Source organism: Gymnodraco acuticeps, unplaced genomic scaffold (genome assembly GCF_902827175.1).
Source record: "Gymnodraco acuticeps unplaced genomic scaffold, fGymAcu1.1, whole genome shotgun sequence".
Taxonomy (NCBI): Eukaryota; Metazoa; Chordata; class Actinopteri; order Perciformes; family Bathydraconidae; genus Gymnodraco; species Gymnodraco acuticeps.
Window position 1 is genome coordinate 2,017,439 of NW_022991705.1, and position 26,385 is coordinate 2,043,823.

Below are 26,385 nucleotides of genomic sequence, written 5' to 3' on the forward strand. Positions count from 1 at the left end.
ACACACACACACACACACACACACACACACACACACACACACACACACACACACACTCACACACACTCTCTCAGAGCAGCAGCAGTGGAGCAGCTGGTAGCATTATTGACACACAGTGTGCCTGGGGGGTGGGGGGGAAAGAGGGAGGAAATAAAATGGGTAGATGACGAATATGTGATTGGAAGGAGAGTGTATGTTAGTGTAACTTCAAAGCATTTTTTTTGTTTGATTGACCCCCACACGCACATGTACGACAACTTCCTACACACACACACACACACACACCCACACCAGCCCCTTTGGAGGGAATCTATTCAGACAGACTGCTATCAGTGATGCAGGCATGTCACTCGTCACCTCATCGCATCCAACAGAAGAATCAGCAGGACATCTTGTCAGGCTTCGTGGAACACACACACACACACACACACATGCACACACACACACACACACACACATGCACCAGCAGACAACATGAATGCAAGTGCCAAGCACTAAGTCCAGGGTTCAGAAGGTTGAATGTTTTCAGAGCTAATCAGTGCACGTCTCATATCTTAGTACGGTACATAGTGTGATGGAAGTGGACACTGCTAATCTGCCTGTGTGTGTGTGTGTGTGTGTGTGTGTGTGTGTGTGTGTGTGTGTGGTGTGTGTGTGTGTGTGTGTGTGTGTGTGTGTGTGTGTGTGTGTGTGTGTGTGTGTGTGTGTGTGTGTGTGTGTGCGTGCGTGCGTGTGTGTGTGTGTGTGTACTTATTGTGTCTCTCTTCAGATTACACACAAAGGTTAATTGTTCATATTATTGGATACACAGTCGTTTTTCAAATAAGAAAACTGCTGTGTTTTTTCTTGTTTTTGTATTAGATGGTTTCCATTGTTTCTTCAAATCATGTGCTCCCTTTCCAAGTCTATTAATTTATCATGTTTGACTAGAAGCACATTTTTGGCAATGACATTTACCCCCTTAAGTTGAATATGAAAAATGCATGTGCACATTAATATCAGAACAGCTCTTATGCTTATTTTTATTGTGTGTGTGCAGGACTCTAAATGCATCAACATTTAACAAAAACAATGATTCAAATGAAGGATTTTATTGGATTTGAAGGCCTGTTTGGAAACATGTTATAATATACTGGTTGTCATATTGGGGCAAATGGAAGTTTTGAATCTAAATTATTGAAAAATTCAAAAGAAATGATATTGACAAGTCAGATTTGGTGTGTTTCAGTGTCTGGGGAGTTGCATAACAATATCATTCATATGGGGAATATGTGCGGCTTTCAGCAACAATAAACAAATTCATATTTATCTTCTTTTAATGTAGAAATGTGGGGTGTCTCTTTGCTTGTGTGTGTGTGTGTGTGTGTGTGTGTGTGTGTGTGTGTGTGTGTGTGTGTGTGTGTGTGTGTGTGTGTGTGTGTGTGTGTGTGTGTGTGTGTGTGTGTGTGTGTGTGTGTGTGTGTGTGTGTGTGTGTGTGTGTGTGTGTGTGTGTGTGCACGTGTGCGGTAACAGATGTCCACCCAGTGGCTGCTGGGACAGCACTTCACATTTTACATGTGTTAAGTGACAGTGATGGACAGCAGGTAGTCCTTTTTAATAATTCAATATATTTTAATCCTCTTTTCTCTTTCTATCTCTCACTGATTATCGGTTGGAAGCCAAATAGCACTGTTGTCGGGGATATGATTACACAAATAGGGCAAATGTGAAGAAAAAATAAAAACTGCACATTGTATTTTCTCTCTCACACTTTGGTTCTATTGTTTGATTGAGATATCTCAGAGACACATGAACGCACCAGGAGCATGTGCAAACATAAAAAACAATACCAGGGTATTTTTCTTTCTGTGTTCTAAATATTACTCCATTTAAGAAAAAGAACAATCAGAAGGCAAAGAGAATGAGCCAGACCCAGCCAGCCACTCAGTCAGTCAGCCAGTCAACCAGAGACAGAGACATTTCCCCAGCACCAGGATGCGGGTAAGTGAGCCTCAACTGACCAGAAATGATTTGCCTCTGTCTGTTAGACACGTAATGGAGTCATTTAACTAGTCAAATTAGGAGCCGGCGAGATGCCGCATGCTTCATTACTGGGTTCCAATGGGCACCGCTCTACATTTACGTCAGAAATGATTTCAGGCCAAATTAATGTTTTTATTGTCTTGTGGAAAAAAAATAAAAAAATAATAGAGAAAGAAACACACACAAAATACACAATGCCGACACAGGATGCCTCTCACACAGGCATGTCTCGGTTCACATGCACACATGGCTAGGAGCTGGAAATAAAGTAACACACAGGTTGTCTGCACACACTGTTGTCTGTCACACTCGATGTGCGGAGAGCCACACACACGGAGCCGCACGTCTGGAAGATCAGCACCATCTAGAGGCATCAGGCACACATTGTACCTTTGGAGAAATGTGTCACGCAGCATGATTTGTGAATTCATATTTCCTTTTACACATTTAAATAAAAGGGGCAGTTAACCTTTTGTGCATGTTTGACAATCTATGAAGCATTTAGTATGTTTTCTACCCAAAATCTGGTTTACACCTTTAAAACCAACTTGAACAACTTGTGACAAAAAGTTGCACTTTCTCCTTGGCTTTAATGGTCAATAGGCCCCTTTCAAACCAAATGTAACCATAACAACGCAAAACAAATACAAAATAATTGAGTTTATAGTTAAACTCTCCATGGGTTATCACATACTGATATATGTAAACGTTTGGTCAGGATTCTGCTTTGAAACCATTGATACATGTTCATGGCAGCAGACACATAATTAAATGAAATAAGTCATCCTTAAATGTGCTTGTGAAGAACGTCGGATGCAACCACCCATGTTATTTGTGTGGCAATGACATGAAAAACCTAACCCATAAGAACATTTAGTAATGCGTCAAATTTGACCCTTTAGGAAAAACAGTATGCAGATTTAGTCGCACAATCCCAATTTTATTTTGTATTGAATATAACTGGTAAGATGGGGTGAAAGATGAAAACGTGGCAGTTTGAAGCTAACTTCAGCAGCAGAGAGTCCGCAGAGTGTGTGAGTGACAGCTCTTTAGCCCGGCTGCATCCAGCACTCCCTCTCCTGACCTCTAAATCAGAACCAGGTGATGACGGAAATAGGAAATAGAATATATCCACTGGGGAGAGATCAAAGAGCGAGTGTGTGCGGGAGAGGAAGGACGGGGGGGGGGGGGTAACATGTAGATCTGCTCCTCGTCGGCAGGATGGTATGACAAGTAGGATTATTGATGAGAGGCAGAACACGGCCCTCTGGGATTTGGAGTTTACATGTCCGGCAGGCCAACGAGACGCATTTACCGAGCTGGGAATTGAACCGTCAACATTTTCGTGGTGAAGTTGCCTTTAATGGTCAGAACAAGTCCAGGTTCACTCTTTTCCTGCTGCCACTTTTTTTCTCAGGCTTCCCGCAGCTGCTTGTATTTATGTTATCACAGATTACAGCTGCATTGTTTGAAGTTGACTGACAGCCAGTGATATTTATGCTTATGCGCGAGTGTGTATTTGGATTCCTTTGTTTTTCACGAGGCGCACACACACGCAAGCATAAGCACACCGAGATGCACCGGTGTAATCATGCTGCACACATACCCAGCTGTACACACACACACACACACACACACACACACACACACACACACACACACACACACACATACAGACACTCCCTGTCAGTCGCTGTTGTTCTTGACATTCTGTCGATATCATTGTGTCCAACATCTCAGTTGGTTTGATGCGGCTCTTGACTGGCCGGCGCTCTTTGAGGCACACAGACACTTTGTTCTCAGACCCTGCACACATCTCTCCTCGCTGTGTTTCTCATCGGCCGCTTTCAGACTTCTTTGCTGTCTCTCTGCGATAACCGGCAGGTTTCAGAGAGGCAACAAGGTCCGCTCAGTCTCAAATGCAGACATGTTGATGTTAGTATACAAAAGTGAAGGCGTAGTCATGTAAGATTAACTTATGACACAACACTTTATAATTATACTAAAATCACCCATGAATATTTGTACATTGTACAAAACTATTGCTTTGGTTTTTGATGTAACGCTATTGTGTTTTACTAATTTGTGACGTACTCTCTACTGAATCTAACAAATGGAGGGCTAGGGTTAGGTTTGGGTTATGGCTAACCCAAAATACATTTCTCCAAAACACATTCGCTATTAGACCACATATTAATATGCTCTAAAACAGAGAAAAGCAAGACATCTCCATATTTGAGAGGCTAAATTACAAAGCATTTTCTGACACTTTTGCACAGATAATTTCTTCAATGACAATTTATCCCAAACCCTGGCGATTATGTTTCCATCAATCAACCACTGATTAGTTGACTTATCATCACAGCTTTATTGAACATAGTACACTCATATTGTATTTATTTGTTAAAGTATCTCTTAAATATTTGTATTGTTCTATTTGATATCACTTTTCCTAAGTATATCTGTGATGAACTTAAACTGGCTGTTATTTTCGGCCTGATCTATCAAACAACTTCTTTCCTGTCCGTTGGCTTGAACCAAACCTCCAAAGCATGACACGCTGTCTTTGTCTGTTCGTGTAAATATACAAGTCTCCATGTCCGTGTGTTTAGAAAGATCAGTCTCAATACATGTCTCATCTGTTTGAATGCAGAGACGTACAGATTGATTTATTCATCCATCTTTAGTCCAGCAGACCCGGCCTCTCACTCTCACCCCTCTCTCTCAGCTTCCCTCCCCCTTTCCTATCGAATAAACACAGGCATTTTATAGACACTGGCCCTGATGCTGAGATATTGTTTTTTACTCCCTCTGTTATGTATTGATCACCGGCTCGCCTGTTTATCTGCACAGGGTGGACACTTATAGATGAATACATGCACACACGTGAACATCGAGGCCTTTCATTTGGACAAGAGAGCATTGTTGCTGCAGAGGAGGAAAGGTGTGTGTGTGTGTGTGTGTGTGTGTGTGTGTGTGTGTGTGTGTGTGTGTGTGTGTGTGTGTGGTGTGTGTGGTGTGTGTGTGTGTGTGTGTGTGTGTGTGTGTGTGTGTGTGTGTGTGTGTGTGTGTGTGTTGTGTGTGCGTGTGTGTGTGTGTGTGTGGGGGGACGGGACATTGGAACATTGATGTCTGACGACTGATTCCTTGTCATCTTATTATTACCCCTCCACTCTGCATGGGGGCACCGTGTTGTTGTTGCATGTTTTTGTGCATAGTTAAACTACTCAAGCAATGACTCCATCGCTAATTATAGCTTTCCACTTGAGCGGCGACACAGAGACACGGGCTCTTGTGTTAACTTCTCTGGTGTTGTGGTTTTCAAATACATGCATTTACTGTGTAGCCTAGATCTGGACTGTATGTGTTTTACCTGCCGTAGTACTCTGGTAAAAATGAGATTTTTCACATTCGCAGTTGTACAGATAATGTGAATAACATATCACTTCTTTAAAAGGGGCTTGTGTTGTTGGTTAAGTTGCTTTTTTGTTATTCTATTCGTGCACAACACAACTGATTCCCTCAGTTGATACACTATGCTCAATTTATTTATAAAAAATCCTGAAGGAAATGTACTTTTAAATCATTGTTATTGTTGTTGGCGCCGGGTATTTTATACATTCCAATTTAAATATATAGAATATTTCAATAGAGTGGTAACATGATAATACAGTTGTTATTAAAGTACAGTTCCTTTTCCTGCTTCTTTATACTTATTTGATCAGAATAACAAATCCTTTATTTGTCCCACTGCATGGAAACTCACATTGTTACAGCAAATGGGAAAACACATATAAAAAGGCAGAATAAATTAAGTAAACATGTAAAATAAAGTTGCAAAGATTTGTATACCCCTACACCCTTTTGCCCCCTGACACCATGAGGATACTTCTTCTCATCCCTCTTTTCTCTTATTTACTTTTATCTCATATAAATCTCTTTGTGTGCCATAAATCAGGCTGGCACACAAAGTAAAACACGTTATCGATGCCAGTAGTAGCTGCCAGTCTTGGTGGTCGGCTGTTTGTTTGTGGTAATTACACCAATGTCTACAAATGAAGGTGATAATGATGTATTGATGTTACATTTACCAATCACAGGTTTGCTGTAGTTATTGCAATTCGATATAGAACCACCGTCCTAACCAAGGAACCCTTTGAAGATCCCTCTCTTTTCTGGGTGGAGCAGTGGCTGAATACATGGTTGGGTACGAGCGCCGATCGAGTCCTGGCTCGGTTGTCCGCTCTGTCCAGAAGGCAACTCCGCAGGACGTTAGCCGGCTCAGCATTCTGGGATAGCTGCCCAGGGGTCCCGGATGACCTCAAGAGTTAAAAGCAAACAGCGGGAGAGATAGACGAAGGCATGGAGGAAGCATGGAAACTGACAGAGAGACAGAGAAAGGAGGGTTGGAGGTATGCGGAGGAAGCCAGACACGGGGGAAGGAGATGGGAGAGAGATGGGGGGTGGAAGGTTTTTGAGAAAGATAGAGGAACTGGAGAAAGGTACGACCGGACAGTATGTGTTGTGGCTCATTCATAAACCATACAATGATATTTTGGTTCAAATGCTGTCGCAAGAGTTTGTGTTTTGTCCTTTTCCTGTTTCAACATCGTAACGCCCACATGCACAAAGTGAGATCAGTAAATAAATGTTATTCCAAGAACTTGAGCAAACCCTAAACTAAGGGCCAATCCAACACATTTGGGAATGAACTAGCAGTGTATGCTATATTTACATGTCTGACATTGTGGGAAAGAGGCAAAAGGCTTCCCGTCTATTAATGGCAGTAATTCTTTAAATATTGGGATGACGACTTCCTGGAAGGCATTCATGTTGCACATCTAAAAAGTTTTAGAGGTATTTGTGTAAAGAATAAAAAAGAACACTTGAGAGATGAGTCTAAACACTTCCACTTCTACACATACTAGACTTTTTCTTCAGACATCGATAAGGAATATATGGAATGGGGTGTCTGTTGGACCATTCCTGTTGAAGTACTATGGTAACTTTACTTAATCGTAACATTCCGTTTGCCTAAGAATGTCCAGCGATTGCTCCAACCTCTCGTTTCACTTCTAGTTCCAAAAAACCCAAGATGGGCATCGCCAAAACCCCAGACTCAAGGCTTCAATGGGTTACATCACAATCACAACCTCCAATTCTCGTAAACACCTCATGTTGAGCCATAGCTCGAACTTCTAGTGTCACTTTTCCTTTCAAACAACCAAGATGGCGTCTGCCATAACCCCAATCTCTAGAATTCAATTGATGTCGTCTCAATGACCAAGTCCACTTGTTGTATACGGTCCATAGGGCTTACCCATGGAGAAACATCAAATGGAAGAATGAATGAATGAGAGGTTTACAAGACAAACTTAAAAGTGTGTGTGTGTGTGTGTGTGTGTGTGTGTGTGTGTGTGTGTGTGTGTGTGTGTGTGTGTGTGTGTTTGTGTGTGTGTGTGGTGTGTGTGTGTGTGTGTGCGTGTGTAAGAGGGAAGAATTGAGAACGTCATCCCTCAGATGGCCCTGGTGAGCGACATGTCAAATCTGTCATTTCCCCTCATTGGCTGCCCCACCCGCTTTCCCACAGTCTTCTCCTTGGCCCGATAATGACGCTTAAGAAGGTAATGGTGTAAATGAAAGCTGCCCCCCCCCCAACCCCACTTTTTCTTCATGTCTCTCTACCTCTCTCTCTCTGGGGAACAAAGAGGCCTTATTATACCTCGCTGTCAGCGTCGCTCTGTGTCTCACCACTGTACAATCACTGTTTTCAGCAGCACTATCAGCATGGGGTAAATGGAGAGAGAGAGAGTGAGAGAGCGGGCGAGACAGGTAGACAGAGAATGGGATCGTCTATCTCCAGTGGCAGTATTCAACACTAGTTATCCAGAAGTGCTTTTTTAGTTTGAAGCGCATTTGTTGCAAATATCTTTTATGCAGACTTTTTTTTTTCTAACAGCTCGAACAGGCAGTGTAATTTATTTGCGTTCACACGACACACACAGGAACACACGCAGGAACACACACACTCCTTAAGTCGAGAGATATCTTCTTATTGGGGAATCTTTCAATAAATCAATGTGACTTTAAACACATTTCCCAGGCGACGCGGCTGACCTGATAAGAAGTGAACTAATCTCTTTTGAGGCTGCCGGGAGAGCTTTGAACCAAATCTACTGTGCATCTATCACCAAGGTTATTTGTCAATGGCTGCTAATCCCAGGTAAATTTCCCTGGTTTTATATCAGGGGTTCTCATGTCTGAAGTTTCTCGGCCTTGGGAAAATAAGAGAGCAGGCTTACAGAAAGTAGGGGAACAAAAGAAATGTTATGGATTTCAGCAGCAAAACAATGGTTCAGGCAGGGAGGGGGGGAGGCAGAGAGGTTCAGAGACGGAAGACGGCTATTATTTGCTCTCTATGCATCAAAATTAGAAGTAGCATTTATCTTTGTAAAATCGTTCTTTTGTATCCAATTTTGTAAAACATAAAACTATTGAAGAAAAGTTTGATTATTTGTCTCTTTTTTGCATATTTTTGTGCAAAAATGATATTCTTTTTTTTACTGACCACATCATTTTTGGGAATATTAGTCTCTACCAAATTTAACATTTACAGAAAATGTACACTTTCATCAATTTGCACAGGTTATTTTCCGTTAATTTAAAATAAAAATACTTTCTTTCCCCTTACATTCTGTCAATGGGTCAAAGTTTTTTTTTTAAAGTATTGACATCAAAATGGAGCATTAAATAAAAAGAATATAATTATGGATCACCCAATGGTTTTGTGGAAAAGCTGAGTATTTCTTATACACTTACACAATCTGTGGGAACATTTTGGCAAGTGGTTGCAGTGCCAAACAACTTCCTTTACTACATGTTCACAAGGTTTTAACATCATCTGTCATGTCTGCACCGCCCAAGGTCAAAGCGGAGATCTTTGTTCACATCTGAGTAATTTATGAGCTCCCAATTAACAGAGCAAACAAACTAATGATTGTGACGGACGCCTGGTCCTTTCATTTTTGAAATAACGCTCCGCCTTCACCTTCCACCACGCGCTCTGTGTGGAGATACATTATTGATCGGACACATTACCCAACGTGGGAAGTTTCTGTCTTTGCCACTTCTTGCGCTGTGCAAGTAAAGAAACCTTTCTTTAATTTCCTTTTTTTTCATATTCATCCCCCCTTTTTGTTCCTTTTCTTTCTTCTTTTTCACCCCCCCGCCCGCCTTCTCCATGTGCACAGAAGATCATGGAAAATCTTTTTGCCATATCTGTCATCTGTCACGCTCTCTGATGAACAGTTTTGATCTCCGGCTCGTCTGTTTACGGCCGTTGTCAAGCGAAAAGAATCGTAGCCGTAAGTGCTTACACCAGCGCGTAAATAGTTTGACGTGCGGCTCTGTAACAAAGTTGATAAGTAAATAAGGAACCAAACAACCGCGCTGCGTTGCAATTAAGTCCTATGTCTGCATTATGAAATGTTTGGAACAGCATGATTTCTGCTCACATTTCCCCAGGTCTTGGTATCAAAAGTGTGTGTTCCTTTGTTCCAGAGAGGGATCAAAGGGTAAGCACGGAGCATTATGGATAGCACTCGGCTACACACACACTGTGGGACAGGGGAACGTGGAATATAATGTGAAAGTGCTCAATTCTTCCATCGTGAGGTCATGGTGTTAGGTCACAGTGAGAGGATTAACACACTTTCACAGCTGAATGGAAACAGGCTTACAGTATTAAAATTAAAATATATACAGCCGTAAAACATCCCTTTTTCATTTACCTGTAGTACCATAGTAGCATTAGTTTGATATTTACGCTCTTATTTGACATTTGTGACATGTTTGGACACTTTTTGATCTTCTCTATGAGACATTTGGAACATTTGGCTGCCTTACATAAGTTAGCAATGACTGTATGACTATTAGAATACATAAAACATAACAATCTACTAATAACAAGGAGAAAGATCCACTTTGTTTCCAGTGGAACGTTTTCAAAATGAGTCCCAAAAAAGAGATTTTAATCTGACAGAGGCCTTTTGTGGTTCAATAACGTTAGGTTTAATTAGGAATGCACTATTGTGAATGTGTGTATTGTTTCTGGTAATATGAAATGATTAGGAAAGCACAGTCAATACGCACTTGAAAGGAACTTTAAAGAGAGAAAGATTGTTGCCTATTAATACAAAGTTAAACTGACATTTTAGAAAATGCAATATGTACCATAGCTACAGGAAAAGGGATCCAGAAAGAGTCATCTTTACAATGAATTGTGTTTGTTCCCTTCTTAATTCTTTGTAATATATACATTTTTCTAATTCTGAGGTAAAACAATCACAAATGTTCGTGTCATTGTAATAATAGCATAAGAAACCACTTTGAAAGCTTAGATATATTGCATAACACTGCTTTAGATTTTCCACAATGTGGGACATTTTGGAATGAAATCAGCTCCATCTATTGATCAAATGTCCCCCGATACGACTGCAGTAGCTGTTCAATGTTGACACCTTAAAACCCCCAAAAAGTGGACTTAATATAAAAATAACAATATAATACAGCCTCAATAAACCCGTACAAAGTAAATGTTATTTTTTTATTCGGACAGCTCAGAGACACATCAGCTTTACTGAGAAGGACAGACATAAGGAAAGGACAGAGTGAGACACTCAGAGGAGAAATGGAGAAAGAGCGAGGGATTGGGAGAAGGCGAAGACGAGGAGGAAGTGGAGGGGTGTGGGGGGGGGGCTGATCTTGGAAAGGTTTAGTATATCATAATTATCCCGTTAAGTAATGGCGGAGCGGCCTCCCCGGGGGAATTCGTCTTAAATGGAAGATTTGCAAGGAGAACGGGTCAGAGAAAAAAACGGCTTCCAGTCGGCAGGAAATCCTGTTTACATTTACATAATCATATCAACACTCACTCCTGCTCCTTCTTCTTCGTCTCTTTCTTTTGGGTGCCTTTTCAAAAAAACAGGGGAAAGAGACAAACGAGGGAGGGCTTAAGGCTGCTGCTTGTCGACGTTTGTTGTTATATTTCCTTAAAAGTGCTGCCAGCGTTGGAGAGATTGCCAAGTTTTTAAAAATCTCTTGCCAGCACCTCCAACCTCCTCTCAACATCTCTCTTTCCACCTCGTAATGTTCTCTTTAAGCAGACCTTTTGGCCTCTTTCCCTCGTTTGGCATGTTGGGGGAGAAAAAAAAAGATTCAAGAGAAGAAGAAGAAGAAGAAGAAGAAGAAGAAGAAGAAGAAGAAGAAGAAGGAAAAAAAGCATAAATAAGGGATGGCGTGCCCGGCTGTGTGAGTCTTAATTGAGATCTGCTAAGAGCACGCAGCAGATGTTTGTAGCGGCAACTGTTGAATCATCAGAGACCGTTGAGAGCCTGTGGAACCACGGTAAAAAGAAGCCAGGTGCTCCACTTGTTTTCATTTCTCACTGCCTCTGCCTCTTTTCTCGCTCTTTAAATCTGGAAACACTGAAGTGGAGATGAGGAGGGAAAAACTCAAAGAAAGGAGAAACAAATATATGGGTCAGCATTGGAGAAGAGAAGGACAGCTCGAGGTCATCAAACTGTGGAATCTCTACCCATTTATTTATTTTGATTGTATTCCAATTCATTCAAAATCATCCCAAATTAACAAATATTTGAATTATATAATATTGCAAGATGTACTTATTCGGTTATCTGCGAGACAAAGCCATTCTTCACAAACAATGTTGTGGAATTGACTATTTCTGTAGTTTTAGGAGCACTGACTATTATTTATTTATTTTCAAATTAATTTGGTTCGGTTTGAGGAATGAAGTGATGTTGGACTGCGAAGGGTTCAACATTATCCAAAAACTATATTCAGTCCCCCGTAATGTTGAATTAAAGTTCTCAAAGTGACTTAAACACCTGTCCCCAGGTAACACTTCATCTGAGGCAATGCGATTAAACTACACTGTATTTACAAAATAAGCCCAGTGCGATCATGAAATAAAGTCGAATAAAATCCCTCAACTAGATTTTGACACGTTTGAGGTGCAAAGCCATTGCAGTAAATGTAATTAAGTACAATCATTTGATCGACAGCTAACCTGGGAATCCAGGGAGCACACACACTGAACTAGAATAAGAACACTCAGTGACTTATTCAGAAAATGTGTTTTAATGAATGCTGTCAAAATTATCGCGTTAACGGCGGTAATTAATTTTTGGAATTAATTGTTACAAATATTTAACAAATGTAACGCATGGCCCGCCCCATACATCCCACCAGTGGCAGCGCCAGGGTATGGCTGGGGTAGGCTACAGCCATACCAAGAAATGGCTTAGCCCCACCATGAAAAATGATGTTAAAGTAAGCAAAATAAAGTCCGCCAACTCGCGCGGAGTAAATTGCACAGACAGCAGTTAGTCAGATTGATTTCAGTAGCCACTTGTCTGGAAATACCGAAGACCAGAAACGGTTTTGAAAACTTTTGTCACGTAGTGATCGTCTTCTCAATAGAACATCTTTGATAATGTCTTCTGGCCAATCAGAATCAAGATAACGGCGTGGTGTTGTTGCAGGAAGTCCCGACGGAGAATACTTTTGCTGTAGTACAGGGGTGCACATAACTGGTACGCAGGTTATGTGCGTAATCTGAAATGCGTACCGTTACTTGTGTTACAAAGCGCACTTGTGAAGCTTTTCCAGAAGGCGGTTAGATCACCGGACGACAGAGTCGGTCTCCGTGTGCACAGACAGGGCAGCTGTTAACGTCGGTCTGTACAACGGAATTGTGCCAAAACTACGCCAACCGGCTGCGGAGGGAGACTCCCCCCCTTCACTGGAGAACTGCGCTAAAACAGCTGATCACAACGTTCACACTCTGTGGTCAAGAAGTACTCCACGAGCCGCCGCCCCCCGTCGACTTTCCTGAAGTACTCCCCGGTTGATAGAAATCAACACGTAATGAATTAAGACCCCACGGTTTGATGATTGATAGGTGTGTGGGCTGTCTTTCATTTTGACACACAGAAACATTTTATAATAAACATAGTATAATAATAATTAATAATTCATTTATCTTTCCATTCCCACAACAATATACATAAAGAAATGGCATATTTTGGACATAGTTCGAATGGTGATTAATCATGATTAATTAATTTTTAAGCTGTGATTAATCTGATTACAAATTGTAATCGTTTGACAGCTCTAGTTTTAATATATTATTATATATTATTTATTCACCACGAGAAAGCTGGGAAACAGGTTCTCTGTTATTATAAATGCTACTCCTGTCTATCTTCATAACGTCCCTCTATAAAGACTTGCTTTATGTTCACCTCTGTATTGTTTCCTGGACGTTTCACTAAGGCTACAACAAGTTGACCTTCCACTCACCAGTCTCCCCATTTAATGAAAGGCCTAATATGTTGGCTTCATTATTTCAGGTTGGGATTTATGATCACTGTCTGCCTTTATGAGTGGCTATCATACACTTTAGGAGGGCAACACACTTACCGCTGCCCTATATATGCACATTGCCCTATATAATATCGCCCTATTTGCTTCCGTCTCGTCCTCCTGTGTCTGCTGTACATACATCCTCCATACTGTGTCGTCACACTCCTTTTGTCTTTCCTCTTCCTCTTCTTCTTCTTCTTCTTCTTCTTCTTCTGTCCCAGTAAACGGGTTTGGGGATACATTTCAATGGCCGATTAACAGACTCCTTCTTCCTTCCCATGTCCCATCTGGCTTCATGCCACACTGAATTAGTAACCAGATATGTCACCAGCACGGTGCTGGTGCGGATAACACCACACGCTTCTGGGAGGGCCGTGGCTCGCAGATTAGCGCCTAAAATGAATACAAGTGACTCGCAGGAAGGCCGTCTTCTCTCTTGTGTGTTGTAGTTTACTGGTGATGCACTACAAAACCAACGAGAAGTTTGCAAGAGCTGGGAAAGACTTAATAAGTGTGTGCTTATGTTAAGAGAAGAAGGTCCTGATATTAGTACATCCTATTGGTTTGCTGCCCAATGTTTAATCCTGATGCTTCACAAAATCATATTTGGGTAAAAACTTTCTTAAACTTGTCAATAACTAAAAGCCTTATTGTTCGATTAAATCATAGACATTTTATGGTTTTAATGTCAAAACCAAACCCTAACCCTATCAGTCGAGAAGTTCACAAAGGCAGATAAAGGAAATACTTAAAGAGTGTGTGTTTGTGTTAGGACAAGAAGGTTACCACTTAGTGATTTAGTACCCAATGTATAATCCTGCTGTTTTACATATTTAAATTCAGGTTAAAACGATGTAAAAGGTCCAAAACTTAGAAGAAAAAGGTTTATTGTTGGATTAAATACTAGACATGTCATGGTTGTTACTTCAAAATCGACAAGAAGTTTGCGTTCTTAGTTATAATAGTAACAATAGAAGATAATTGTTGGTATTTCTTTAAACACAGCTGTTCAGTTAGTATACACCACAGAGACGAATCTCAGCAAACACACAAAGAGGTCCTGTACTGTAGATTGAATTGAATTGAATAGAATCCCATAAAGAAAGTCTGTAAAGTGAGATTTGAAAGGAAGCTGGAGCTATCTTTGCTGTTAAGGCAGATTGTAGGACATTCACACACACATTACAGCTGAAGGCACCGACACAAACATCCAGTGTCCTGGACTCTAGCTTTCGTCCATATCTCAGTGAATAAGGGGGATGTTAGAGTTCATGTTAACAAAGCATATTTTTGTGTGGATGAGATGACCTCAACTATTCCCTGAACAAAAGCATATTTTTCAGAAAAGTATGAACAACATTGGAACTCTAGAGCTTAAATCCTTGATTTCCTTGTGAGAACATGAAGACAACACGGAGTTATAAAGAGACAACAAATAAGGAAAGATGAAGAAAAAGTTCTCCAAAATACCAGCCTTCATTTGACTGTGATAGAACCGGGGCACATGGGTAATCTGGCACTTTAATGATTTCTTTCCCTCTTTCTCTCTTTTACATTAGACTACAGCCTTTTTCAAAGCACAGTGTGTCACAAGCATTTAAGACATGGCCTTTTTTCCCCTGCACATTCCAACGCCATTATGTTACATTGTTGCCGAATAAAAGGCTGTATTATGTTTCAGCCCCCCCCCCCAGTAAAAGGGCAGAAGTGGACCCAGTTTGTATCTGCTGAACGAATCAATCAGGATTATGTCAGCTGAAAAGAATCACAGACAGCTGTCGCCAGGCACTGTGTCTCTCTGTGTGTGTGTGTGTGTGTGTGTGTGTGTGTGTGTGTGTGTGTGTGTGTGTGTGTGTGTGTGTGTGTGTGTGTGTGTGTGTGTGTGTGTGTGTGTGTGTGTGTGTGTGTGTATCCCCTTCTCTGTGTGGAAAAGGATGGGAAATGTGCATGGAAAGGAAAGCACTTGTTGGTTATGAACATGCCCGGCTTGGTGACAAAGATGTCATTCGGGGTCTAAAAAGCAAGAGGATTGTTTTTCTATTTATGTATTTACCCACCTCCCCCCACCCCCCCTCAACCCAAGCCTTTCTCCTCCTCAGTGGGAGGATTGGAAGGGCACTAATTATCATTTCAGCAGAAATGATTAGGAGATCAAACAGGGATCGAATGCCATTTCCTTCCATTAATGCAGGGGGTTTAGAGTGCCTGTCATGGCCTGGCTTGTCCTACGGCCTGTGGAGGGAAACAAATATAACAGGGGAGAAGAGAAAGAAGGGAAGAATGGATGATGGAGAAGAGGCTTAAGAGGAAGGGAGTGAGGGAGGGACAGGATGGGACAGGGGTTTGGCAACAGAGAGGGAGAAGAGTTATTCAGTTAAAAGGCCAATGGGTTTTGTGAGTGTAAGGCCATCATTTGAAAAGGGGGATGATCATTAGAAGTACTATTTTTCTTGTGCGGAAATCTGTGCTGAAACAGAGAAAGTCATGGAGGGACACTGGCAGATATTGGCAGCGTGACAGTTTAAGCTTGGTCCCTTCTCAAAACCCTAGACACAACTTTCAGATGCTAACATACAAGCTAACACGCTAATGGACAAGACCACACAATACAGCGATCAAGATCACAAAGACCAAGAATCAAACAGTGTGGAGGGTAACTCGATTAGAAAGATTAGCCTGATGGTGCTAGGCCCTGGATTGGTCAAACTATTTTACCCTTGGGCTGACCCTAATCCTAACTCTAACCCTAACCCTCAAACTAAACCAACATGGCAACTCATTTGGAATGTTTTTTTGTTATATTCCTAAAATAGTTCAACCCATTTTGGGGTAGAATTAAGCCATGCAATCACTGTGTCTGTCTTCATTTTAGAAACCGACAACGGTTAGTTTAGAAGTTTTTTCAGGAATATCGAGAGTCAGCAAGTAGCGCTGGATGGTTATTCCGAGACAGCTAATACAGTAAGAAGCCTCATCCAGTTTGCACTCTCATGCTTTCTGTCATGTCATAATCTGGGTTGTTTTTTTCTTATATAAATAAAGCGCCCCAAGAAGACAGTCTACAACAGGTTCTAGAATTCATAAAATAGAAGAGGTGCTCTTTTCAACCGAGGCCACTAAAACATGAATGTGATCTAATATATTGTCAGTCTTTTTGATGGTATATCTCCTAAATCAACATCCTGTAATACTTCCTTGATCGTATCCCCCTGTTAGGATTCAACTTAGAATTTTAGGGCCAAATGCAAAAAAGGCAGAACATAAACAGGCGAGGCTGTATCTGGCAGCTAACAAAGTTCGATGTTTCCATTAAAAGATCAAAGAGACTGGAGGTGGATATCTGGAAGATTAGCGGGGGAACAGCGAAGCGAAGGGGCAGATTGAAGCGTGCGGATGAGGTTGTGATTGTTTCAGCACGTCAGATGAGAGAAATGTCAAAGAGAATGTGAGAGATGACCTCTGTGTTCATCGCCCATTAATGACCCTGCAGCTCCCAGCTTCATTTTCCCTCTCATCAAAAACATTAAAAAAAAACATTTCCTCCTGTCTCCAATAGTCATTTCCCCCGCATTGTATTTATGTATTGAAAAAAAAAGGTAATAGATCAAGCACATTCCATTATTCTCTTATAAGATCATTAGCAAATATAATTAGATATGAAAGAAAGTAATTTGGAGAGGAGAGGGGAGAAAAGCGCTATCAGGCAGAGAAGACAGATTGTAGCATCAGAGTGTTTGGGCTTAAATTGCTCAGCGGAGGTATTATCAAGCCGGCAATCTTTTAGCCTCAGAAATAGTTTTGGAGACAGAGAGCGAAAGATAGAAAAGAGGCCACTAACATTCACTTCATTGTGTTCCCCCCCGACTGCAATCATTATCTTTTACATTTCCTCTGAATCCTTCCATCCTGTCATACGCATCACCTCGTTCTCGACCCCGAGAGTTTGCAGGAAAACAAAAACCGAGTTTATAAAAAGACAGACGCGAGAAAAAAACACATTATCACAGACAACAGGAAACAGGTAACCTTCTTTACCCACCTCTTCGCACATATTGATTCGGCTTTTGTATTATTTTCGCGACTTTAAAAAACAGAAATAACACAGAAGTTGCGCGCTGCCTTGAAGTTGCTTCGCGAGTAACCTTGCCACGTCTCGTCTCTTCTCCCGCTCACTCTCCACCTGCAGTTCTTCGTCACTCTTTGTTGCACCTTAACACCACACTATGTTTGTTTAGTAGGGATCTGAGCGCAAAGCAGACAGAGAGCACAACAATCCTGCTGCGTTCCACCACAAATTTGATTTTTTTTTTTTTAACTCTCACCCTTTCTTCTTCTTTAGTAGTGCTTTGAGAGATTGGGTGCAGGGGAGGGGTGGATGTGGATTTTTCTAGTCTTTTGTGCGAATCATAGGGAATGGTAACTATAAACATCCTGTATTCATTAAAACCATCTAAAAATAAAAAAATTGGAGAAGGGGGGAAGGAGGGAGGTGGTGCTCACTTCCTTCTTCGCCGCTCCTCCTCGGTGTATACAAGCGGGCCGTGTTATGCCTGGTGCCGCTCATATTTACATATTTATAAATACTGGGCTGTACAATGAGACGGGGCTGTGCCAAGAACAACACTTTCTGCTAGTGGAGGGCCCGGATGCCTGGGAGAGGGAACAAAGGAGCCCCAGCCACCTTCAGCGGCTCACTCAGGGTTCACACAGATCTGCACACTCACTGCTGAAGTCCATATGTAGAGAGGATGACACGATGCACGGCTACCAGGCGGCCTGCGATGCCTGGGGGCTCTCGTCTTTTTACATTAGAGCGAAATACAGTGCGGTATCAAGTTACATTTGATAGATATCTGACAACGGAAATGGAGGATTCCAGTGAAATCCTCTTTCATCGTCATTCTAGTATTAGGAGCAGTGGGTTATTATACAGCACCAGTGGGGGGTCTGTGTCCTGCTTAAGGATACTTTGACAGTGCCTAAGGGGAAAACTGGTACCTTTCTGAAGTACCAGTCCACAGTCTGTACTTATCTCAGACTCTTTTTTCTCTTAAACTGGAGAAATAAGAACAGGTTATACGTGTGAACTGACCATTTCCAACACCCTATAATGCCATTTCAACAGCGTGAACTGAAGTTGAACCCAAAATGTCAGCTCAGGTTAGCTCCACTTTAAAATACCTATCGACCTTCAAAAATCTATATTAGCTAAACCCTCGTGCTCATCAAAAATTGAAATAACTAGAAAGGGCACTCGGAGTGCGATCAAGGCCGTCTCCATAAGTGAAAAATAAAGTGTGTATGGGTACCGTGATTCGGATCTGCTCCAAAAATTATAAGGGTGCTTCTTGGACCATGAATAAATCAGGCCAGTAACTTTTGTGTCATCATGATAACAGACAAACTTAAAACATAATCTTATTGGCACAGATTATAAATAGACAGAAGCACAAGTTAGGGGTTAGGGTTAGCTAAAAATTGCATTTGCTATAATATCCCAAAAATGCCTTCCAACACCATACTAGTCTCATGAATCAGAAAGTATTTCACTGCAGAATACCAGCTTTACTTCATTTGCGTTTGTTGTCTGATGCTTTCACAGACTGCTATTAATGTCAGGTGATGCCTACGAGAACACACACTTACTCACACACACACCCACCCACACATACACGCACACACACACTCACACACACACACACACACACACACACACATAGTCCACCAGTATCCCAAGGCGGTCCAAACACATGCTCCGAGTGCAGTGGTATGCCATTGTTCCATCCTCCTACCCATTTATCCATTCTGTTAAGCATGACACATGTATTAACAGTGGATGGATCCTGGAGCTGTGCGTCCTCACACCATATGTTCCCAGGTCCTATCCTCTCCAATAAGCACCCGTCTCAAACAGCTATATCGCAACCAACCACAAGAGGGCAAACTTACTCTGTCACATATGGGCATGCACTTTAGATTTAATGTTGGCTTTAATATGAGAAAATCATAGTTAGATCATTCAAATTGAGGAATATTTTTGTCAATATCAAACTTCCATTTCGTATGCGCATGTAGCACGCTTAGCATATTTGCACACAGATAAGACTCGCATTCATGTGATGAATGAATGCCAGGCAGGTTTTCTGTGTCTGCGAGGTGCATCTGCCGCCTGCCCGAATGGGAAATTAAAAACTGTGAGGGGAAGTTATGCTAAATCTATAAAGTTGGCCAGGAAATCTCTCCCCCTTCGCAGTGGCAGTTGTTTGGGGAGAAGGAGCACCGTGCTTAAATAATAACATTCCAGGTGGCTTAGTTAATGAACAGTGCAAATCAAATATGGGGCCTAATCTGGAGCTCGTTACGGGAAGTTTCGTTACAGGGAAGTCAAAGGCAGGAAGTGCCCTTGGGGAGAGAGAGAAAACTTTATTTTTATATTTTATTTTAATTATGACTTCTAATACAGACATTTTAAAAGTGCATCTCCCTCAATAGAGAAATACATGTCCGAGTATATGCAGAGGTATGCTTAGCTGTGGCATCGACGTCTTATTTACTGCCTTAGCTTGCCATCTTGTGGTGAAAGTTGGTCATGAAAACATATCCTTAGGAATTCTAATGTGTGCTACTTGGATATAAAAGAAACAAACCTCCATGTACATACTGTACTCTCACAGCTAGTCATGTTAATGGTGTTTGGTATGATCTAGGTCACTATAAACGTGCATTAGGAATACGACTCGAACTTAAGTTTAATCAAAATCTCTACCAATAACATTTGAATAAATACAGCCATTTGTAATTATCCTTAAGTGTAATTGGAAGTATCTGAAGCGGAGCATTCAAAGCAGAAACCATATGAGACAAACAGAGTAAATGGTTGCAGCGATGTTGGGGTTGTTCCCTCCACGCACCGACAGCCTGAGAGTTATTACCCGGCGCTGAATCTAAGAGATGTTTTATCATGTTATAGCTCTTTATTTTCTCTCTGTTACGGCGCCACTTCCTTTCATTTTCATATCCATTTCCGTCCTCGCGCAAGCACAGCTCAAATAAACCTGTGTTTTAATTTGGTTTTGTCAGATTCATAACGCCACTTTAAAAGAACATGACATGCAAATGTGTTCGCTGGTGTTTTATTGCAAAATAATTTTCGAAAGAAGTTGCTGAGGGAATGAAAGTGTAGAAAAAGACATGGGGGGTGGGGGCAAGTTGTATTATTTAGTGGCCGCTGCGGTGGGACCTAATTACAGTTATGCATTTCTTACTGTCTCACCGAGTCTTAAAAACTTTTTTTATTAGATTTACTCACTTCGTTCTCACCCACTGTCACACTTCCTGTCACACTTATTGAGCCAAGCAACTTGATTGTAACAAGTAGGAAAGTACTCCAGTTGTCGTAACCGTAATGTGTTAGTGTCTCGTATCATTTTAGAAATGATTATTTCACTGTCACAATATCAATGTGCGCTGCTGTGTACAGAAGATGCAGAAATACAATTAGAAAGAACTGATGGTAGATTTCTGCAGTAGAAGATCTGCTGAGCTTGCTTTTTGAAGGAGCAGCCTTGTACCTTTCTAATAGTTTCGTAGGTAAGATAATAACAGGAACACCCTACAATGCGATCCAGTTCAATAGATCTGCATTAAGATGGTAATACTGATTGTCTCAGAGATGTGAATTAAACTGGATATAGATGTAACCTGTGTAGTTGTTGTACCTGAATGTATTTCATTTTGAAGTGTTCCTGTTTTAGTGTTAACATAGAAACAGGTATCATCAGTATATACGGCATAACGGATCCAATGATTTAAACGTGGCACTCTGAGCTGGAGGTTTTTCTGTTGCTGGTCCTGGTGTTTTACATTGTTAATCACAACTAATATAATGCATAATCTGAATTTGATTTAGACATTTTAAAGGGTCGGTTCACTCAAAAATGAACAATGTTTGGCTTATATCTAGCCATGCTGATGCTTTTGGTTTCATTTGTCCAGGATTGGAGATACCCTTTTTTGGTAACTAAAGTCACAACCCAGTCTCACGGCATTTTGTGTTATAGTCACGAAATTAATTGAATCTATTGATTCGTGTTCACCAACACGATTCTTGCATTTTTTTCGTGTCACACAGAACGATTTTAAAAGTAATGTATTTCTATTGGTAGTATGTTTCGTGCCTGCACCACGTCTTTTTGTCCGGTCGGGTCTTGGAAGACCGGAAGCTGTGGGGTTCATAAAAACATGTTCTTACTCAATATCTTACCCTTTTATTTTAAATTGTATAATGTCTGAGTTTTTTTGCCGTCTGTGAGGAAAATAAATGGGGCTCAGAGCCTCAGAATACTGAAATCTGTATTTTTTTGTCATATTTGTTTCCTTCTAATTTGTTATTATTTGGTGCAGGCACGAAACATACTACCAATAGAAATCGTTCTGTGTGACACGAAAACAATTGTTGTGTTGAAAGTCAATATGCCAATACAATGGAGGTGAATTTCTATTATATTCAAAACTCTATTTACTTGTTTTTTTCTCTCCCTGTAATTAGGGTTAATCCATGGACTAGTTTTAACTGGGAATACTACTTAACAAAAAAACTGTCCCAATGAAAACTGTTGCCAGTGTTACATGTTACTTGTGCAGTGCAGTCAGTCAATGGATTATCCAGCATGTATTCACCTCCATTGTATTTGTGTATGGACTAAGAACCTGGACAAATTTGACTAAACCGGTTGTTATGACTAGATATGCATGTAATACTTTTTATTTCTTTGTAATTTTGTTGAAACGACCCTTTAAAGTCTTTAAAATGTAATACATTTTGACAAAATTAGCAATTACCCATGGTGCAAATCTTAATCATACCCATCCATTGGCCCTACTGACCATATGATGCATTGCTGAAGGTGTGTGTGTGTGTTTTGGGGTGGTCGGTGTGTTGGGTCCGTGGTGCTAATCTCCCTCTTGTTCTCTTATTGGCTGTAGTGCATCTCTGGGTAGGAGAGGAGGACCAGCCAATGACCCACGACCCCGCGCTGACCCACGACCCCAACCATCTTAACAACGACCTTAACCACCCTAACAACCATAACCTAGGCGACCCCGAGGGGCTGGACGCCCACGCTGTAAACAAAGACTAACGGCCCCACACCGGAGCAAGGCAGGATGATGAGGAGGATGATGATGAAGGCGATGGTGGTGAGGAGAATGAAGGATAAATTAAGGAGTACACTATAACAAAGACTTTATTTAAGATGAAAAAAAAAAACCACATACTACCGTCAGAGTCAAGAGAAGGCGAGAACTATATGAAGGAACAGTTTTCCTTTGGGGACGGATTATTGAGACGCTCGGACACTAAACCAAGTGACGGCACATTCCCTGTTGTGTCTCCTGTGGTCTGAATGCCCCCTTGTCTTTGTTGTCTTTCTCTCTTATACAATGTTTGTTTTTCTTTCTTTTGATGAAACTACCTGTCTGATTAGCACTTCCTGTAACTGGCACCGCAATCTCTTATACATTCCTTGAGCTAGAGACGTTTTTTTTTCCTCCAAATTATGACTAAAGTGTAGTGCTTGATCAAATGCTTTCAAAGACTCCTGTCGAATGAAGAAGATTTCACGAGTCCACGGACCACCGTTGTATTATACCTGGAATGTATTCTACTGTAAAATAGAAACTTTACCGGGCTGCTGACGGAGACTGAGCACACTTCCTGTCAGACCAGCCCCCTTCATGCTCTCCTATCAGCTGGCATTGAGTGACCATTAACGTCCAATGACCATCATTGATTATGGTCATCGACGGACAGGGCACCATATGACAATCTACGATGCAAGAAGTTGACTCTTGATGATGGTGGTGCTAATGATGATTGTGAAGGAGACAGAATATGAAACTGCCCTAAATGTACTTATGATACTATACCCCCCCTCCCCCCTCCCCCACACACACCTCCATACCCAGGCCAGTACAGGCCTTCTCTCTGCTATATGCCTCCCTTTTTTGTCTTTTTTCTGTATCACAGCGCCCGTAGACGCTTAATGTACATAGAGAGATATACAGTAGTTAAAAAAAAACAAAGGTTTTAAAGCATTTGTGACAAGGATAAAGCAAAGACAGTAGTTTACGCGGCCACGTCCTGAAAAGGTAGGCGTTCTTCTAGAGTTTGACTGAGAAGAAATACATTTAAAAAAATAGATCTTATGAAAAAAAAAAGGGGGAACACTTTCTTTATCGCCCTCCGGCCCCTTCTCTTCATCTCTCATGTCAACCTCAAGGACTCTAGTGTTGCAGATGTTTCTAAAATACTGCCACCGATCATTGTTGCACAGTGTTACTGACTACTGAAATGGTTTGATGTATTTACTTTAAGATGAGACTACAAAAAAGAACAAAAAAAAACTGGAAAAAAAGACATATTGTGTATAGCCTTAGATACAAGTCATCTGTTATTGCTTCTACAAAGCTATGTAGCTGTGCTAGACCGTAGGACGTAGGGTTGATTTCATTTTGATTTGTTTTATATGTACTGTACATTGATGCCTTCTCCATTTACTGATCAAAAGAAGAAAAAAAAGATGACAATCGTCTCCTGTGCTGCAAAACATATTTGCCCTCCCCCCCCCCCCCCCCCCCCCCCCCCCCCCCCCCCCCCCCCCCCAACCCCATATATACACAATCATAATATGCATAGAGGGACTTAATCCTTTCTTATTTCTTTCATTTGTTTCGGTTCTCAGAAGTATTTTGCACTGTGATAGTATTATAAATCCAACCTATACAGTACAAAACTAGCTAACTAACTAAACTGAAGGTGTGTGTTTGTGTGTCCCTTGGCATTGTGAAATGTTTCTACGTCATTTTTTGTGAACCCAGAGAAAAATTCTAATGCGGTATGTACAGTCCAAATATAATACTTTATGATTTTAGTTTGAGCAACCTCTATACTGTATGTGGCTTTGACAACTTGTTACCCCCATTTCTTTTGTATGCAAATTCCCTTTTCACCTGCAGCGTTTACTGCTTTAACCCTGCGTGTTTTCCAGTGCTCATATTCCAACTTTGAGGACATTTTGCTGCAGTACAGCCTGTTTTGGTTGTTTTTTTCATTTTAATTTGATTTATGTAGACTACAATTAACCATTCTTTCAATTCCAATATGCCAGGAGAAGAGGGGATTTAAAAACTAAAATAATATGAGTGAGACATACGAGAAGTAATGGGAAATATTACAGGGTGTTAGAAGGGAGGAATTCAGGAAGTGGGGTCTGAGTGAACCAATCAGACGAGTCCTGCTGGAAGCACCGACCAGCGGCTTTGACCTCTGACCCCTATCTCTGTTTTCCGGGGGTGTAAAGATGAGAGATTAATGGCGGGGGTCTCACGTGGGCTCTCTCCTTCTCTGAACCAGCTATAATGAGCATTCCACTCCACATATTATGTACAAAACCTGTCTTGTGAGCTGAACACTCTTTATGTTTCACTGTACCCTCATGGCAGATGCTTTGTTTTGTAACTACTGAACTGTACTTATAGTAAAAATAAAATGTATTCAAACTAAAAAAAAAAAAAATTGATTCTCACAGAGCGACGGCCTGTTTCATGTTTTTCATTTCTTCTTTGTGTGATCAGAAGTGGCTTTTTGGAGAGTAGTCCGTCACTCTCACGTTATTATCTCTGTCAATTTGAGGGCGAATCTTCACGGACTGTGATCATGGCGCCGAATACACACAACTAAATGACTGTCGGCACGCGTTTTTCTCTGATGAGAAACATATGATCGTGCTTATTAAGGCATCCCATGCAAATAGAGAGAGTTTTAAAGGAATTAAAATGCAGTAAATGCTTTCAGATCAGAGACGTGCAGTGCGTATTATTCACCTAGCATCATCCCAATGTTTTCCTTTGGACCATCCCACTTAGAGACTACCAACCCCCCTTTCTTTATAAATATATCGTTTGAATAAAAGACACTATTATTCTTTCTACTAAAAACAGCTGTATCAACACATAGGAAATCAGATATATTATCCAATGCTTATCCAGCCGTCAATAGCAGATCTACAGTATGTTGTTGCACATATAGCAAGGTTGGGGTCCCTTATGTTGCCCGGGGAACACTAGCTTGTGACTGTAGCTATGTTCGTATGACACAATAAAGAACCTTGAACCTAAGCCAGTTAGAAATATATAAAGTATACAAAAACGTAAATGTATTTCTTTTTTGTATACATATTTTTTTCATATTAAGAAATATATTACCGTAACTTTGTGTTAATCCTTGTGCTAAGTTAATTTAGTTACTATATGACAAGAGACACCAGATTCTTTACTGCGTTTATTTGCTGCAACTGACTTTAAGTTGATTCAATATGCAAAACAAATGAATAAATAGCTCACCACTTAAATGTTGGAATGATTCACAAACATTAACGTATCCTAAAGGAGACAGAATGAATAGCATTGATAGAGTCTCATTGGTCGAACCATTCTATGCAAGTACACAGCGACAATGTAATGTACAGTGGAGGAACAAGTACTGGGAACATAGTAATATAACTATAAGAACACAATACTGCATCCAGAATATTTCCTCAGTCAAATGATGTTTGTATTAGTAACAAAAAGGAAGAAAACAAATATCTCACGATGCAGAAAACATGTAGTACCTGGGAAGTACCACAGTGAGGCCTCGTTCACATCACACTGGAACCCTGTCTGCACACACTGGGAATGTACTGAGAAATACTCAAGACTATCCGTTCTGTGATCAGAATTCAATATTCTGTTGTCACGTTCGATTGGTTAGTATTTTTCAACTTCATATATGCAGTACTGTAGATACAGTGCATATTTACCCCATCGTTTGAACACATTCTGTCAGACAGGTACCCATCTTTTATGGCTGCTGC

The 26,385-nt window shown here is 41.0% G+C and overlaps 1 protein-coding gene across 7 annotated transcripts in view; it reads left to right on the forward strand.

The window, feature by feature from the left end:
- The window catches only part of znf536 (zinc finger protein 536), a 242,453-nt gene that overhangs the window by 194,882 nt on the left and 21,186 nt on the right, over window positions 1–26,385 (forward strand). The window contains exon 8 of one of the 7 annotated variants that reach the window (XM_034198879.1): window positions 22,457–25,046. The exons of the other annotated variants lie outside the window; for them this stretch is intronic. Within the exon in view, the coding sequence (XP_034054770.1) occupies window positions 22,457–22,611 (155 nt within the window). The 3' untranslated portion in view covers window positions 22,612–25,046. Of the gene's footprint in view, window positions 1–22,456; window positions 25,047–26,385 lie in introns of those variants that run through there. 7 annotated transcript variants of the gene reach the window in all.